Below are 19305 nucleotides of genomic sequence, written 5' to 3'. Positions count from 1 at the left end.
CAAGTACCTGGGCCATCCTCCACTGCACTCCCGGGCCACAGCAGAGAGCTGGCCTGGAAGAGAGGCAACCAGGACAGAATCTGGCGCCCCGACCTGGACTAGAACCCGGTGTCCCGGCCCTGCAAGGTGGAGGATTAGCCTATTGAGCCGTGGCGCCGGCCGCGAATGGTTTCAGATGTAGTTCTAGAAAGAGAGCAAATGATTAACATCGGCGGGCCCTATGGAAAAAATTGCAATCTGAGTGGGGAGGGAATCCAGTAGGACTAACCTCAACTGTGCTATTAAATACTTCTCTAAGAAGATTCTCAAGAATATGTAAACTATTTTTTTTTTTTTTGACAGGCAGAGTGGACAGTAAGAGAGAGAGACAGAGAGAGAAAGGTCTTCCTTTGCCGTTGGTTCACCCTCCAATGGCCGCCGCTGCAGCCGGCGCACCGCGCTGATCCAATGGCAGGAGCCAGGAACCAGGTGCTTTTCCTGGTCTCCCATGCGGGTGCAGGGCCCAAGCACCTGGGCCATCCTCCACTGCACTCCCTGGCCATAGCAGAGAGCTGGCCTGGAAGAGGGGCAACTGGGACAGAATCCGGCGCCCCGACCGGGACTAGAACCCGGTGTGCCGGCGCCGCAAGGTGGAGGATTAGCCTATTGAGCCACGGCGCCGGCCTGTAAACTATTTTTAAAAATATATATTATAAATTGGATTTTAAAAGTCTATGGGTAATCTCACAACAGGACAAATTTATAATAAAAAAAGTGAAAATAACTCATAATTCTTCCACTGGGCCATATAACCCACATTACCTATGGCTTACAACCTGCTTTTCTCAATGGATCTGATATAATAGACGTGATCAACGCCTTCAGAAGACAGTCCTCTCTCCGTACCAGCCTGGGCAGAGCGGCTGTAACACAAGTTTCCTTGCCGGCTGGAATGGTATCAGCGGGGAGCCTATCATGCCAGGCCCATCCCAAGGGACAGTGTCACAGGTCACAGCTGTGCTGTAAAGCCTGTTGTTTCTACTCAAACGAAGCTTACTCAGCAAAGCCCTTCAAACATGGGGATGAAAAACAATGAAATGGGAGAAGGCAACCATTACGGACAAGCTTGGGGCTGCGGCCCGGGGAGGGCCGTGACTGCCCTCTAGGGGTCGGAGCTCCACGCTGCACACAGAACTCAGGGCCGCCAGGGTCGCCCCAGGCGCTCCCCGCCCGGCCCTCTGACGTGCCCAGTAGTGTGTCCATTGCGTACCATCGCTACAGTCTATTTTCCCACGTCTTGGTCTGTGCGCTAGGGCAGCTATTTTCATTGATAAAACGCCCCCTTCGGCTCAGCCTGACTCTTGTCTGAAGCAGCTCACCAAAGGCCCCAAGGCCAAGGCATCCAGGCTGGAAAACAGCGGCTCAGACTCACCCTGGGAGGGATCCGGCTCTGTGGTTTCACAGGGGCGGGGGAGGGGAGGGAGTGCTGAAGGAGCGGACTTTCCAAAAATATTCACCAGACAAAGACAAGAACCAGGCTTGAGACCAAGACATTCCAGGGAGACACCCTGAGACGTAAGCAATTTTCCAGGCCTGCCCCAGAAAGGTGGGAGTGGCCCATCTCCCCCCTCCCTGCAGCTCATAACTTCTTCCGAAAATAAACACAGCGAGGGCCAGACGGCATCTTCCTGAACCGGTCGTAACTCAGAAACAGACCCTGCAGTCCCTGGCAGGGGCGGAGGAGCCGTGACTGGAGGCGCTCAGGCTTGTGCGAGCCCTTGTCCTCACCCAGGGGCTTTGAGAAAGAAAAAAAAAAAAAAAAAAATAAGATCCCAGGGTGGACGGGGAGCAGCGCAGTCGTTCCCGTGTTCCCTGTGGTCTGCAGACGCCTTCCGGAATCAGGGCCAGCCTTGGGCGCCGGCGCCATCGTGGGGTTGACGCTAAGCTGAGCTCATAGAGTTCCCGGAAGCCTTCTATGCGGCCGGGCCTCTCTCCCACCTCCACTGTGCTCTCCTTCTGTGCCCTGGGGGTGCCTGCCCCATCACCAGGTTTCCCAAGGTCACCTGTGATCCCGTCCCGCACTGGCCTTACCCCACCGCAGACCAGTGTTGTCACTGGGGCAGATGGATGTACCATGCTCATCAAGCGTCCCTGCAGCTGCCCATAGAGTTCAGGGTCTAGAATGACGGCCCTTCTCCTCTGACATCTACCTGCCCGTGCCAGTTCTGACTTCGGTTTCCCACCTGGTGTGAAGCCTCCTTCTGAGCACTCTCTCACTGCCGTGACCAGTGATCATAGGATGGGCTCCACAGATCCCACCTGACTTAATAGTGTGTAATTCCACTACGCTATTTGGTAGCCTTATGTAGTACTTACTATATGGGTATTGTGTCCATGCTACAACTGAGAAAACGTGAGTGTAGGAGATGTTAAAAAACTAACCTGAGACCACACAGCTACCAAGATTCTGTCTGCAGCCTCCATTCCAACTCTTATCCTGGATCTCTTTCCCTCTAACTTTCTCTATACTACAGCCACACTGATGTAGTTACTTATTTGAAAGGCAGAGCTACAGAGAGGCAGAGGCAGAGAGAAGACAGAGAGAGTCTTCCATACTCTGGTTCACTCCCCAAATGGCCGCAACGGTTGGAGTTGAGCTGATTAGAAGCCAGGAGCTTCTTCCAGGTCTCCTACACCGGTGCAGGTGCCTAAGCACTTGGGCCATCTTCTACTGCTTTCCCAGGCCATAGCAGAGAGCTGGATCGGAAGAGGAGCAGTTGGGACTCGAAGGGGCACCCACATGGGATGCTGGCACTGCATGCAGAGGCTTTACCCACTAAGCCACAGTGCCGGCCCCAGCTTTTATATTTTTGTGTCTTAAAAAACATGCCACAAAAGTGGATCTCAACCCCATCCCAGGATCTTTTCACTGGCTTTTATTGGGAATGTCTCTCCAAACCTGTTCACAGCTAGTTCTTACCTTCCACTGCGCATTACCTCCCAGAAGCTCTCCTGGCCCACCCTGTCTAAAACAGTGCCCCAGCTATTTTTCACCATCGTGGCTTATTCTATGTTCTTCAGAGCACTCAGAATTTCTGGCATTTTCTCACTTTTCTATTTGCTTGTTTAGCTACACTGCACCAGCGCAAAATAAGCTATGTGCAGAGACCTTGCCTGTGTTACTTACAGTTGAATCCCTATAGAACACTGCCTGATATTTAGTGGGCACTCCAGAAATATTTATTGAATGAATAAATCACTCCAATGTTCATGCTCTTAACCTCTAATCTACATGACCTCTCCCTAAATTACAGTGCTTATTGCAATCACCGCTGATACCATATAACTAAGCCATTATGTAGTTACGGTTTTATGTCCTATACTGTGTGCTATTATTTCATTCACTTCTGATTCAAGCCATGTGTGGGTGCTTGTTGAATCACTGACCCACATGCACTGTGTTTGGCTTTGCAGCTGCAGCTGGACAATGGACATCTGCATTTGCTGTGTCAGCCAGCAGAGGGCAGACTGCACGATCTCTCCACTGCCTGTTGAGTGAACAGACACTTCTGGGATTCTGAGTGAGATCGAAGATATCCCAGGTACTTTTTTCTGCTGTATTGAACCTTATTCAGGAAACTTCTGAAATCTAGAATCAGTGTTTTCAGCTTTTCCTATGTTTCCTGACAATTCAGCAGGTTTTTGCCTAGCCCACCTCGTGAGCCTGTTGGCCTTTTCTGGAGACCCTAGGCTTAGCGGTCACTCAGGAAGCAAATAATCAGAAGTCACAGGGTGTCACAAACAAATGAATGCCTCCCTAAGATGATTTTACACCTGTTAAACTAAAGAACAAAAACTCACTGGAAGCATTATGGAAAGAATGCTGGGTGGTTGGCCAACATTTTTCATGTCTAGAACACATTTTCTTGAATATTTAAGGAGCTCCTTGGAAATGATCTCCAAAAAGAGGAAGGATTCTTTTGATATGTATTAAGCCACATACAAGGAGGGCAAATTGCACTATCATGAAACAGATACATACTCTCATACAGACACACACCCTCACACACACACACCTTCACATACCCTCACACATAAATACACACCTTCACACACACACCCTCACACACACCTTTACACATGCTCACACACCCTCACACATAGATACACACCTTCACACACACACCCTCACATACAGAAACACACACACACCCTCACACACACACACTCCCTCACACAGAGACACACATTCACAAATACACCCTCACACACACACACCTTCACACACCCTCACACATAAATACACACCTTCACACACACACCCTTACATACAGAAACACACACACATACACCCTCACACAGATACACACCTTCACACACACACCCTCACACACCTTTACACATGCTCACACACCCTCACACATAGATACACACCTTCACACACACACCCTCACATACAGAAACACACACACACCCTCACACACACACACACTCCCTCACACAGAGACACACACCCTCACACACACACACCCCTTCACACACCCTCACACAGATACACACCTTCACACACACCCTCACACACAGAAACACACACACATACCCTCACACTACAGACACACATTCACACATACACACACCCTCACACAAGATTCTCACACACCCTCACATGCACAGAAAAGGGCTAGGATGTCCAAACACATTTGCTTACAAAGACTTTGAAATTCTCATACATTTATTTCAATATACTGTAACAGCCTCATTTCAGAGAAAAAGTAAACTGTTGATCAACACATGTATTACCCAAAACAAAAAATGGAAGTAAAAGAAATAGATATGAAAAAGGTGACCTAAAATGGACCTGGGTCCATTCCACATTAAGTCATATATGTATAGGTGGTTAACACATTTGCCTTTTTTCTTGTTTCTAACACCAAAACATTAATTCAGTTTCAACACGTGAGTGAATAACAACCTAGTATTTCTATCATGAATAATAAGTTAAATTAGGCAGCACAATGAACTCAGTGACATGTGAAGACAGACTACAATCAAAAATAAAACACAAAGTCATTACTACAAATTTCCAAAACAGTGAGAACAATATTTTGAATCCTTCAAACAGTTACTATCCCTTTTGTTCTCCCTTTGCAACAGTCCTATGGAAAAAATCTTGTATTAAGAATTCTTTACCTAAGCAAGACATGGTCTAATACTATGGAGCATTTTCCCCTTTTCATTAATCATGAATGATGGCAAATAGGCAGTCCAGGCCAAAGGTTAAGGAATGAAAGCTATTAAAACACTTACGTGTCATCAATGAATGTTATTCCAAAGTACTCCTTCTCTTTCAGGTTGAAGTGTGAAGCCACGAGGTCCAGCAACTCTCTTGATAAAAGTTTGGGCTGCCAAAATAAAATCTGATTAGAAGCAATTTGGTTGCCTTTCCCTTTCTTTTTCACTACTATCTTCTTCTTCCCTCAACAGCTTTAGAATAACTTCTGTTTGTTAGTTTGCTCATTTTTAAATATCCCCCCTTAATTAGATTAAGCTAACCTAATTCTTTAAGTGTTGTGGGAAGGAGAGGGATGGAAGTAGAAATATCAATGAGGAATTTTCATTTTCACATATTCAAGATTTAGCTGAATATCTTACTTTTGTTCCCCTAAGGTAACTGTGCTTACTAATATGGGGAGGGGGTCTTCACAAAGCTTAGGGGAAACATGTGTTCTGAAAAAAACTATACACTGATTTTAAACAATTTACACCCATATTAACTTGTTTTTAATTCCACTTTCCCATGACCTTTTTTTTTTAATTTGAAAGGCAGAAAGATAGAGAGAAAGATAGCCAGCTCCCATCTGCTAGTTTAGTTCCCAGTAGTATACAATGGCCAGGGCTGGGCCAGATGGGAACCAGGATCAGGCAACTCAATCCAGGTCTCCCATGTGAGTAGCATAAACCCAACTACCTGAGTCATCACTGCTGCCTCTCAGGGTCTGCATTAGCAGGAAGCTGGAGTCAGGAGCCAGAGCCAGATTTCAAACTCTGGCACGAAAATGTGGGACATGGGAGTCTAAACTGCTGCCCCTCTACGAACTTTATGCAGTATCCTTGTATGTTGGTGTTTTGGAAAAAATACTCATTCATGTGTAGCATGGTGTTAGTGACCAACAAAGAATATGAAATGCCTTACTGCCTGGTTATCTACAATACTACCAAAAGTTGCAGGAATATCTTGGCTTGGTGGTGGCCAGTGAAGGAAGTGCAAGACCCAAGGCTGTACAGCTACAGAAGGAACTAACACACACTCATAATAAAAAGCATGGTTACCATCTACTGTGCTGAACTCACATCCATGATCCCACTGAATCCTTACATTAAACCCATGAGGCAAGGCTTTTTATTTCCATTCCACAGACAAGCCAACTGAGGCTAAGAGAGGTGAAACATCTTACTTTTAGTAAGAGCACATATTTGAACCTACTTCTGTCCCAATCCAAAGCCCAAGCTTTTTATTCCTCAAAAAGGAGTAATTGTACCCATTCTACAGATCACTCCCAGTAGTAACCACTGAGCTCCTAGTTAGAAGAAGAATCTAGGAGCTTCTGGGAAGCACTGCCTGGGTGGGAAGCAGCATGGTTTCAGCATCAGCCAGAAAGTTCAGAGGGACAACTGACACTGGATTTGTGTCAAAGGGATGGGGAAGGCAGGGGGATTATAGGATGACACTTCGGGGGTTTGCCTTTGAACTTCAGTCCAGCTTAGGCTATATTATGGTGGCTTGAAGGTTGCATTTTAGCTGCTGAGGGAGAAAAAAAATGGACATAAAGACATAAAAAAGAAAAGAAGCAGACAGGAACCTAAACTAAAAGGTCTACTCTGGTGAAAGTACTATTGACTGTACTATTTTCACTCTAATTTAAGTTAAGCTTAGTGACTGGGGACAAGCCTCAGAAGGGAGAAGAATTTAGGTTTGGTCATGGGAGAATTCTAGCTTAGCTGTAGTTGTGGTCTGTCTGTGGGGACTTCCATAGTCTCTTAAGACTCTTGGTCCAGAGTGTTGTGTGAAAAGCAATAGCAGCCTCAACAATTAAAATATCATCACTCTAGGATGCCATGGATTTCATGACGACAGGGCACTCACATCTCTAGCTTGGCTTAATCGGAACTCTGTGAGTAGCACTCGTGGGCAGATCCCAGTGGGTGGAACTGGGCGTTTAACTTGCACAAAGTCATGGAGCTGGGAAGCGGCAGGATGCGGCTTCTCATCTCACCACGCCCTTTGCAGGGAAGTGTTATGGTCCCCAATTTACCATTAAGAGGATCAGAGAAGCAGAGTCACGTGCCTGGAGTCACACAGCTACTGAGTGTCAAAGCTGAGATGGGAGCCCACGAGTTTCCGAATCCATGTCACCAGCCTACGGTTACTCGTTCAGACCAAGCGCTCTGACTCAGAAGTGACCCTACCAGCTTTGAGACACAGAGAGGCAAGCAGTCTGAATACAGACTGCGAGGCTCAGACAGAGGGGTGGGGGGGTCTGTCTACGGGTGGGCAGCACCTACCTGAACCAGCAGCTCCAGTCTCCTGTCATCCAGGAGGTGCACCTGGCAGTGTCTGCCTTCTGTCATCTGCGGAGACAAGATAGCAAGTGTGGCGTTAGGGCTGGGGCTGGCCCTTGAACTCATTCTATCATTTATTTGACACATACTTAGGCTAAAAGTGGCTTCAGGTGAGCCCACCAATAGGCTGGACCAGAAACAGATTTTTGACAGGGCATTAACTTGCGTTTATAAGAAGAAAAGAATTAAAAGAAAAACCACTCAAAAGAGTGCAAGAAGAATGCCTAAGTTCAAACAGTGCATGAAAATATACCAGGAAAAGTAGTCTCCTTCCCAAAGGAAATGACTGTGCTTTTCCTTGAATCAACACTGTATTTTCCAAAGAAAAACTCCTTCATTAGTGAATGTGTTGACAAATCCAATACATGCATGATCACAAGAAGAAAACAGATGACACTAAAGGAAAAATAGAAAGCTTCCATTTTTGAAGTTTTAGGCTCCCTCTTTAATATATCACCATCATAGTTAAGAACACTGAAGATGCACAATTAAGACCAATTTGGTGAACACATTTCTGACTGTATTTAAATTTTTATCACTTAAAAATTACAATAGTGGGAAACTGGCTTTTGAATATTTAAACAAACACATAGAATGCAAAGATTCCCCCTTGGTGAACTCCTGCTGCAAAGTAGCTTATCTGCAACCCTTGCAGATCACTGTTATTTGCATTCAGAGACACACATGTATGGATTTTTTTCAAAAGTATTTTTAGGGGCTGGCGCAGTGGTGTAGCAGGTAAAGCTGCTGCCTGCAGTGCCGGCATCCCGCATGGGCACTGGTTCAAGTCCCAGATGCCTTACTTTCGATCCAGCTCTCTGTTATGGCCTGGGAAATCAGTAGACAATGGCCCAAGTTGTTGGGCCCTTGTACCCACATGGAAGACCTAGAAGAAGCTCCTGGCTCCTGGCTCCTGGCTCTGGATCAGCCTAACTCCAGCTATTGTGGCCATTTGGGGAGGGAACCAAAGAATGGAAGACCTCTCTCTCTCTGTCTCTCTCTCTCTCTCCAACTCTGCCTTTCAAATAAATAAATAAATTTTAAAAAAGTATTTTCATATTTAACATTCTTATATTGTTCTGTAAATGAGATAGTCAATATTCTTATGTGTGTATGCATATGCATATTTATGCATGTGTATATACACATATATTTCTTTTCAACTCCAGTGAGATTATGCTACATGCACTGTTTCACCACTTTTTTTTTGTTGTTGTTAAATCTATTACTACATTTTATTTATTTGAAAGAGAGATAGCTCCCATGTGCTGGTTCATTCCTCAAATGCCCACAACAGCTAGGGCTGGGCTAGGATTCCTACATGGGTGTCAGGGACCCACTTGCTTGAACCAGCTCTGCACTGACAGGAAGCCAGAGTTAGGAGCTAGAGCATCCCAACCAGTGTTTTAACCACCAGGCCAAACTCCTTCCTCTGCCTCTTGCTTTTTTAGCACAGAAAGACCTCATTCTTTGTAAAGGATCACAGTAACAATGTATCGCAGTAAGAATGAGATAACAATTTAGTGAGTGTCCCACAGGGAAACTCTTAGTTTCTGGTCTTTAGCTGTTAGGAGCAATGTTACCAGGGACTTTGCATATCCAGCTTTATTCATGGACATGGAATTTTTTTTTAAAGATTTATTTATTTATCTGAAATTTAGTCACAGAGAGAGAGAAGAAGAGGCAAATAGAGAGAGGTCTTTCATCCATTGGTTCACTCTCCAGTTGGCTACAATGGCCGGAACTGCGCCAGGAGCTTCTTCTGGGTCTCCCACGTGGGTGCAGGGGCCCAAGGACTTGGGCCATCTTCTACTGCTTTTCCAGGCCATAGCAGAGAGCTGGATTGGAAGTGGAGCAGCAGGGACTCAAAACGGTGCCCATATGGGATGCTGGCACTGCAGGTGGCGGCTTAACCCGCTACGCCACAGCGCTGGCCCCAGGGACATTCTCTTTTTTAAGCATCAGGAAGCTGAGGCCTGAGAAGTGATGCAACTTGCAGAGGGCTCCACCAGGTAGACTCCGGCTCAACCAGCTCTGCTACATTGTAGAAATTACTTAACTCTTCTGAGCCTCATAAAAAAAAAATGTCCTAACAGCTTTTGATCTGATACCCGACAGTGAAATAAAGCGCTTCTGAGGTCCCAAATATTACAGTTCGTATTCGCTTGAAAACTGCCTGACCACTAAGCTTCCCCATCATCTGAACATGCCCCCATTTAAAATAAAAAGTTTTAATGGGAGGAGTATGACTAACCCATTGCAGAGAAGATAAATGATAGATCGAGTTAACTAGTCAGTTAACAAGCACATGGAAGAAAAATTCTTCAAAAGAAAAATGGGGCTTCCTGTTCCTTCCGTGTGCCTGGCCCCCAGGTAGGCCTGTGGATAACACGAATCACCCCTCTCCCAGGCACTTTCTATATGGCAACTATGGCACTCAGCACTTTCCGTATCGTATCAACCTGCTGGGGCTCACGTAAGGCAGGTGCTCTTACCATCCCAATTTCACCGGTGAAACTGACTTCTGAGAGATTACAAAGACCAAAATTCATGACTGGCAGAACCAGACCCGAACCCAAAGCCCCCAAAGCTCTTAACAGTACAGCACCATGCATGGTGAGACGTTGTGGGAAGTCCTCCCACGAAGTCCATTTTTAAGGGATTAGAGGAGTGGGTGAGAAAGAGCAAAAGCATCAGGAAGCAGTCACAAACATTCACTTCAATTCCAGAGAAAATTATTAAAGAACACAAGAAAAACTTTAAAAAAATCCAGGGAAAAATCAGCTGGCTAGAAGTAGTTAGTGCTGGAGAACCTAGAAACAGACAGAATCCTAGACTTATTTCAGATACAGGAAAACTTAGCAAGTGACATCCAAAGCCAGAGAACCAGTTAACGCCAGATCTGTGATTTTAACTCAGGACTTTCCCTGCTCAGATCAGGGTGTAAATGACAATCACAAGGTCATTTGGGTAATAAACACCATCTGCTTCAAATGAACGTTTTTTTTTTTTTCATCTGATCCATTTCTTGAAAATTAAAACACAAAACAAAACAAAGCAATGCTGTAACAACAAGAGGGGGAAGACAAGCAAACTTGCCTTTCTTACGCACTCCTTCTTCACGAGAACTTTATCTGCTCGTTCTTACAACAGGCAATGTATCTGAAGGAAGCTGTCCACGCAGCACAGCGATTTTACCTCTAAACAGGATCTTTCTTGTACCCTGCAGGTATCATCAGACTAGGAGGGGGCTCAAAACATTCATGGGAAATGTGTCTTATCTTTGAACCCCATTTTTCCATGAACAATTTTGAAGCCCTTCACAGTTTCTGATTGGCTCTTCCTCCCCCTGGCCCCACCAGCCACTAAGAGCAGCAATGCCTCACATGAAATAAGAAACGCATTTTAACAATGTTCTCTTCAGAAAGCTTCTCTTAACATCCACTGGGACCTCATAAGCCTCCAGCCACCTCCTCCTCCCTGTCCAAGCCCAGGAATTTGGAGGCTACAGGTGTGTGCATGTCAGATGAAGGCTCCCACCTCAGTCTGTGGCTGCCCTGCGTTTGCTCCCCGGCTGAGACGTGTAGGTCCTCAGAGTGCCACTGCTAATGGCTGTGCAGACTGTCCCTCTGGTCAGTGGTCAAAGGAGGAAGATCAGTAGGGAAGTGGGAACCAGCTGCAGGCCAGACCTCCGGGGCGGAGGGGGTTGGGGCACCCTTGGTGGGGTTCAGGCCTGAACGAGGCTACACCCATGGGCCTGGCCGCCAACCCCACTGCTCGACTTAGGGGATGAGAGACAAGAGTGGGTCTGTAAGAAACTAGAAAGCTATTCCAGATTGGGCAGAATGGAACCGCACAGCGCAACCAGGGCCAGGTTGACAAGCAACAGGAAATAACCACCATGAAAAAGGACCAAAAGCTCAGCCCGCTTCGGTTCTGCTTTGGTTGTTCTTTGGAACACAGAAGTACGACAGCTTGGCCAGGAAGCAGCATCTGCTCTCTCTCTCCTCTCCTTCCCTTTTGGCCTTTTCTGAAAAGCTTTGTAAGAGACAGCCTGCTTTCACAGACGCGGTTCCTCAGTGCCTTTTGCGGGAGGACCTGTCCAGAGTCCTTCCCGCCATGTGGATGTGGATGTGTGCAAAATCTACGCACCTCCCACTGAGCCCGGCGACGGTGCCATCTCCACCAGGTAGCAGGAGCGATGCCTTCCACATACATGTCAAATCTCCTGAAGGCTGCTCACCAATTGTCTCCTGGCTTCTCACGCCACCCAGTGGAGAATCTAACTCCTTCCTCCAGCTGATGACATCCCCGTGACCCGACCCCTCACTTTCTCTGATCTTATTGCCATCCCATCTGCCGTGGCCCTGACGCAGCAACCACATTGGCTTTCTTTCCTTCCTCAAAATAAGACCTTGTCCCCAGCTTGAGCTTTGCACATGCTGTTCCCTCTGTCTGGAAGGTTGGCCCCCAGGCCAAAGCACTGGGCTCATTCGCCAGTTGCAGGTCTTACATCGCACGTGGTCATCTCAGGGATACCTTCCTTGTCCTCAGTCTGAGCAGGAACCTGCATTTTCCACCACATCATGTTACTTTATTCCCCTGAGAGCTCATGTTTTTTGAGTTATTCATTTGCTTACCTTTCTCTGTCTTTTACAATTAGCAGGCAGGTTCCTGGGGGATAGGAGACCTTGAATGCTTTGTTCTCCACTGTCTCCCCCAACGACCTCACACAGTGCATGGCACGTGGTAAGAAGAGGGTCTGTCTGGATTTGCAAGTGGAGGACCGCCTGTTCAGAACCAGAAGCGGATAACACAGAGATCCACTCACAGTGATGACAGCAGAATCCAAATTGACCAGGTCCCAGCCAACTCCCAAATCTTGGCCCAGAAAAATTAACACTCCAAGAACAGACCTTGCACCCAGAGCACAAAGTGTGCTATTGAACTGCTCATCAGATGGGATACACCGGAGGAATCGGAGAGAGGGAGAATGATGCATCTAGGACGCTCTCACTCTGGGATCTATTGAGTGGACGGAGTTTTATATTTCACCCAAATGATGTCAATCCCAGTTGAACAGGGCCCCTTTATATCGCTGCCGGGTGTTGATTGAATATGAGCTATTGACACCGCGTTCAGAGAATGACACCGATGTCTCCAAATGGACTCAGCCGTGCCTTTCCTTCAAGTTCTTTCAAGACAGTGCCTGCCCTCCAAGTGTGCAGTCACTGGGGACTTCTTGTTTAAGGGTCAATAAACACTTACTCTTAAGCACTTCACATCACGTGAGTGCTGGACATTTCATGTTCACTGCTAACAACCCCACGGGGTAGGAGGTTTTGCCTCCAGAGCGCAGCAAGGTTAAGCTGCCTCTTCCAATGGCAATACTGCTATAAAGTGGGGTCGAATTGCACGCTGTACCAAAGTACGACTCTGGTGCGTCCCTCACAGGTTCATTGGAAGTGCAGAGGCAAAGACAGGCAGCAAGAGAGGAAGGAAGACAAGCGGCGTAGAACCCAGGAGGGAAGAACGAAAATGAGTGTGGGTGGGTGAGGGGGAGGACTAAGAGAGAAGGGAGAGAATTCGGTTTGCCAAAGATGAAACTGACTGACTGAGTCACGTGCTTTAGGAAAAAAGGTAACAAAGAGCCATAGCTGCTCACTGTGTGCCTGGCACCATCCCAAGTCCTCTCTGATTTACTGTGGCCACTGAAATGAACTTTCATAACAACTGTGGGAAGCTGGTTCCATATTCAGCCTCATTTTGTGGATGAGAAAAGGCAAATGGCTGGCCCAATCCCAGAAAGTCTTACAGCTGGAGGAGGGGGAGGAAGGTAACCAGAGTGTTCTGGCTCTAGAATTTGTGGCTGTAACTCCTCTATTATACCTATTTTTTTTCCCTCCTCCAAATTCCTTTCCATCTACTATCTTATTTATGAAATCCCATGAAGGTTAGGGATTCAATGAAGCATCCTGATGGCAAATGGCAACTCTGCTCTGGAAAAGATGGATCTAGAGTCAACAGGACAGAATCAGCTGCTTTGAGCGACCATCTGGAATCAAGGTCAGAAAAGGAGTTGGGTCTCACACTAAAGAAAAAGGGGCAGAGCTGAAAATGGTGTCTGTGTTTGCTATTTGTTTCCACTGAATCAGGAAGGAGTTAATCTCCACCTGCTGGGCTCCTTCCCTGGCTCTGTGGTGCTGTTGTGACCATTCGGGATGATATTTATCAGTTATCCTGGACCTGTCTCTGTATTACTCTGGGTCTAAGATGTAGTCTAGCACACAGTGGAATCGATTCAGTGTGGAAAGATGCTGGATCATGGGTCCATACAGTCATTCAAGCAGTATTTCCTGAGCTCTTTGTAGGCCCAAGTCCTGTTCTCAGTACTAACATACAGCAGCAGATGGTACCAACCAGGCCACTGTTCCTGGAGCTTGTTGGAGAGTACTCAGCCTCAACATGACTGACATTTGTGGCTGGATAATTCTTTGCTGTGGGGCATAGTCCTGTGCATTGTAGGGTCCTGTGCATTGTAGGGTGCTACGCATCACCCCTGATTTCAACCCATTGGATGCCAGTAGATACCTCCCATTGTGACACCAAACATTGTCAAATGTCCCCAGGGGAAAGGACAATAATTTTGGATAACCACTGCTCTAGAGCTAAGAAGAAAAAAAAAAAAAAGAAAAGAAAACAAACAAGATTTTTCAGATAACAAAAAAGGCTCTGAAATGGAGAATGGAATGAAATGGAATGCAAGATCTCTGCAGAATGCACTTCTCCCTACCCAGGAAGCACAAGAAATAAGGAAACTGATGGAGAGAACTTAGATTGGCCCAGCGCTCTTGACAGGTGGCTCCCAGTGGAGTCTAGAGGGCGAACCCTGTGCTTTACACATTAGCATTCAACGGCAAACTCCTTTCTGCCTGGCAGAGGCTGGGGAAAGCAAACAAGAAAGGCCAGCCAGGTGGTGGACAGCCATTTCTACTGCTCCAGCACCAACCTACCGATCAATTCCAGCCAGCTCTGGGCAGACATTCTCTGGGGAGGGCATTCTCATAAAAGACAAATCCTTACCAGTGCTAGCCTGATCTCATAAGGTTGGTGAAAAGAGAAGTCAGGTTTCAAGGGAGGAAGGGAAGAAACAAACAGAACACTTTATTAAGTCTGGAGCGAAAGGCCATTAGGAGATACCAGCCTGGTGTCAGTGAGACGTGCACAGGATTTAGAGTCAGAAGGCTTGGACTGAACATTACAATATCTCCCTAATTCTCAGTTTTTGCACCTATGAAATAGAAGAATCAATCTCACTTAGCTTTGTCTGTCCTTTGTGTTACAGTAGATTGAACCTAAAATCTACCACCAAGGTACAGATGATAACACATTACCGCTAATACACTCCACTTTTTATGATCACAGACTAGGTGTTAGGGTATGGTCTAAATGCTTGACATGGATAAGAGCACTTCAGAAAGGTCGTGAAGCATGGGCATTGTGGTATGGCAGGTTAAACCACCACTGGGGATACCTGCATCCCTTACTGGAATGCCGGTTTGAATCCTGGCTGCTTCCCTCCCAATTCAGCTTCCCACTAATGTATCTTGGGAGGCACGGATGATGGCTGCAGTACTTGGATCCCTGCCACACATGTGGAAGGCACAGATGGAGTTCTGGGCTTCTGGCTTTGGGCATTTCAGGGAGTAAATCAGCAAATGGAAGATCTCTGTCTTTCTCTTTCAACCTGGCTTTCAAACAAAAAGGGTAAATAAACATTATCTTTAAAAGTTCATGGCAAAATAGAATTAAAAGATAAGTTTATTTTGGTACAAAGGTTTTTGAAATCCCTGCATAGCTTTTTTATTATACACATTTTCCATGAACTTTTTGAAGACCTGTCCTATCACCAACTTTACCCTAGTAAAATGATCGCATTATTAACAGAAGTGATTTATAAGCTATTGATACTATCTGTTAACCAGGAATGATTATTTAAATAGTTAAATGGTAATTTGGGTGGAGGGGAATTGCTGGTGGTGTGGTACAATGGGTTAAGCTGCCGCTTGAGCTTGTGACACCGGCCACCATATTGGAGTGCCAGTAAAAAGTTTTGGTTGCTCCACTTCGAATCCAGCTTCCTGCTAATGTGCTTGGGGAAGCAGCAGTGATGGTCCAAGTACATGAGCCCCTGCCACCACATGAGACAGCAGGATAGAGTTCTGGGCTCCTGTCATGGCCATTTGGTGAGTGAACCAGGAATTCAAAGATCTTTGTCTCCTCTCTCTGTCACTCTGTCTTTCAAATAATTAACAAATGAATTATTTTCAAAAAAGGTTATTTTTTCCCCAGAAAAAAAAGTTCAGGATACTTAAGAGGCCAATCTATGATATTTAAGTTGAAAACCAGCACACTAATGAATTGTGGACAGAACTGGCAACCCAAGAGCTAGGGAATTCATTCCATTGTGAGTTCCTAGTGACAAATAGCAGACTAACTCCAAGCTACCATTTAGAGCTGTCCATATGCCCAAAGCTGGAGACTCCATATCTGCCTTTGCCCATATTATGCCATAGACCAGGTTACCTGTGCTCTCACCAACATAAAGTGAAAATTAATATGAGCTGATGGCTTTCTGTGCTATGTGCTTCGACACGCATTTATGTTGGATTCTCACAACCACCCTGCAAAGTAGATGGGTTTCACCCTCTATCCTGCACTGAAGAGGCTGAGCCTCCAAGAAGTTGAAAATAACTTACACAACAATCTCCAGGTCACAACAGCCTGAGCCAACCTCAACAAGGGCTCACCAAATGACAAGAGAGGGGAAGACAGGAGCTTTCAAAAGCTCCATGAAAAAAAATGTGCATTATGAAAAACCTGCACCTGGATTTCAAAAATATCTTTGCACCAAAATACACGTTATCTTTTCATCCCATTCTTCCATGAGCCTTTGGAAGTACCCTGGTTATCTTCATGGAGGAGACTGTGGCGAAAAGCAGGATTCTTTGTATAAACCTCTGACTTCACTCTTCCAATTAGAAACTCATGTTAGGCACTGAAGAGAGGCTGTCAAATGTTTATTTTCAGAAAACCATGTAGGATATTTCTGCTTTTCCTCTCCAGAAAGAAATCTCTTCTTTACTGAAACCCAGTTGTTGGGTTGTATTTTTAGATGCTGTGGTACATTATCAATGAGTCAGAAAGCAGAGAGAGACAGAGAGACAGAGAGACAGAGAGAGAGAGAGAAGGGGATATAGATGCTGTAAACAGGAAAAGTCTCAAAAACCTAACCCATAAAATCTGACAGCACGGACTGTGGGTTGGGGGTGGGGATTTTTGTTTTCGCCTGCAGTTCAGGTTCACCAGAAATGAAGTTCTACGGCTGCCTTGTAGATGATGGAAATTTTGGCTTTAGTGATTATGCAAGTAGCAGACACCCTGTGGTTTGGAAACTTTTTGCTTTGCCAACTGTCAGTTTTCTCTTTCTCCGTGAAAAGCAGCCAGTAGGAAGGAGCAAAAGTACTGCGTTTTTCAAAAACTTTTGAAGACAAGCACAGCTCTGGTGAAGGGATTTTAAAAATAAACTGCACTGCTTATAATTTAAAGATATTCTAGGTATGCTTTATTCACTGTGCAATACATTTAGAGACTCTAGGTTGATTTTAAAACAAAAAAAACACCACAGAGCAAACACATAACATGCATTGCTGTGGGAACCTAGAAATCTTTAGAAAAATTAATTAGAAAATCTGAATCAACTCTACACTCATTGTCCACAGAGTACACACTCATTGTGAGAGTTGTCATGTCTCACTTCTTCATCAACCTTATTAGAATGTCTCTGATTTATGCTTTTCAAAGTCTCTTTGTTCTTTGTGATCCATGTAGAAGCAGAGACTGAACTGAAGTCCTTAGGGAGTTAGTAATTAATATGAGAGGTCTTCAACAAGTTTATTGGAAATGCATATTGCAAAAAAAGATGCATGGATTTCAAGATGTCTTTGCACCAAAATAAACCTGTCTTTTAATTCTAGCTTCTGTAAACTTTTGAAGTCTCTTCATATACATTGGTGGTATTAGCTCCAGAGTCCTGGCCCATCTCTAATTGTTTGGTAGTAATACGAAATTTGGAGCAGGATTTAGAAAATACTACCAAATTGTGAAAACAGAAAAGTCACACTCACTTGAGACACACAGATAAATTCTTCATTATGTCCAGGACTTTTTGTACCATTACAAAGACACATCCTCTCTCAACCTAATACAAGAGCATTCCACAAAAGTCACTGAAAAATGGAATAAAAAGATATGTTTGTTTTGGTGCAGCAAATTTTTGAAGACCATTCATAGTCTTTTTTCAGCATGCAATCATAAACATTCTCTATGAAATGGAAGGTGCATATTTTTTGAAGATTCCTCATATGCATGGATTTCAAAACTTTTTTTGCACCAAGAAAATCTTACCTTTTTATTCCATATATTTTAGTCATGGAACATCTTTGTCCCCTTAAGCAGATTGTTTTTTTCAAACAGGATTCAGACTCTCTTTGAGGCTAATATGAGATTCAAAGATTAAAACAAAACAAAAAAATACTGCAAGGCCACAGGTCAGAGAGTTGACATAAAAATGGAAAAGGAGGCAAAGAAAGATTTCTTGGCAAGCAACACAAGGAAGAAAGAATCCTTTGAGAAGGAGGCTAGTGTTTATAGGTGGCTCATATCAGCTCACAAGACCCTAATGTCCCATTTTCAAACCAGTCTTTAGGCACAACCAACATTAGAAGTTCAAGTTTATAAACATACCAATAAATAAATTCTATTAATAACAAAGCTCAAGACTCAACAGTTTCCAATTATTTTACTACATTTTACTCTTCTCTTGATATTATTTATGTCTATTAAATCTACATGGGAACAAATCTATGAGGACAAAATTTTAAAAAATAAATTTTTTTTAATTGAAAAGGCAGCACATGTTAAAAAAAAGTTTGTGGAAAATGCATACCATGAAAAAACTATGAATGGACTTTGGAAGTTTTTACATTAAAATAAACCTCTTTTCATTCTATTTTCCACAAACTTAAATTTTTTTTCTTATTTATTTGAAAGATACAGAGAGAAAGACAGAGATCTCACATCTGCTGGTTCACTCCCTAAATGCTTCAACAGTCAGGGATGTACAAAGCTGAAGCCAGGAGCTAGCACTCAGTCAGGGTCTCCCGCATGAGTGGCAGGGATCCAAGAAGGGAGCTGTCTCGCAGGGTCTGACTAGCGGGGAGCCGAGCCAGGATTCAGTTTCAGGTGCTCTGACACAGGATGTAGGCATCCCAGCCTTCACACACTCTTTGGAGACTCTTCGTATTTAAGGACGTACCAGTTCTCCTAGTTTCCCAACCCAGTAAATCGGTCAAGGTGAGAACGTTTACACCACAAAAACTGGCAAATGCTACAGATCAGTGTCTTTTCCTGAGAGAACTGGTCCTGAAACTTTCGCCAGCACCCCACTGGGAAGTTCAAGGGGGAGAAGAAGGTCTTAGTAAGTGTGATGCTCGGAGCACTCTTTCAGGATGTGGAGGCCATTGTGTCCACATGATAAAGATGAAAGACCGAACTGTGTTCAAAGCCCAGCTTAAATTAAAAAAACAACAACAACAACAACAACAACAACAACTCTATAATAGGGTAAATAATATCTACCAAATC

At 44.9% G+C, this 19305-nt stretch overlaps 1 protein-coding gene across 4 annotated transcripts in view; it reads right to left on the bottom strand.

Moving 5' to 3' along the window:
* Positions 1–19305, bottom strand: part of FRMD4B (FERM domain containing 4B) — a 365908-nt gene that overhangs the window by 132068 nt on the left and 214535 nt on the right. For 3 of the 4 annotated variants that reach the window (XM_051851478.2, XM_002713308.5, XM_051851477.2), the window contains 2 exons: positions 7543–7608; positions 5287–5381 (listed from right to left, as the gene is read on the bottom strand). In XM_051851478.2, coding sequence (XP_051707438.1) covers positions 5287–5381; positions 7543–7608 — 161 coding nt within the window. Of the gene's footprint in view, positions 1–5286; positions 5382–7542; positions 7609–11139; positions 11256–19305 lie in introns of those variants that run through there. The other variant, XM_051851479.2, reaches the window with a different exon arrangement.

This window comes from Oryctolagus cuniculus, chromosome 10 (assembly GCF_964237555.1).
Source record: "Oryctolagus cuniculus chromosome 10, mOryCun1.1, whole genome shotgun sequence".
Lineage (NCBI taxonomy): Eukaryota > Metazoa > Chordata > Mammalia > Lagomorpha > Leporidae > Oryctolagus > Oryctolagus cuniculus.
This window is presented reverse-complemented; position numbering and strand designations above follow the sequence as displayed.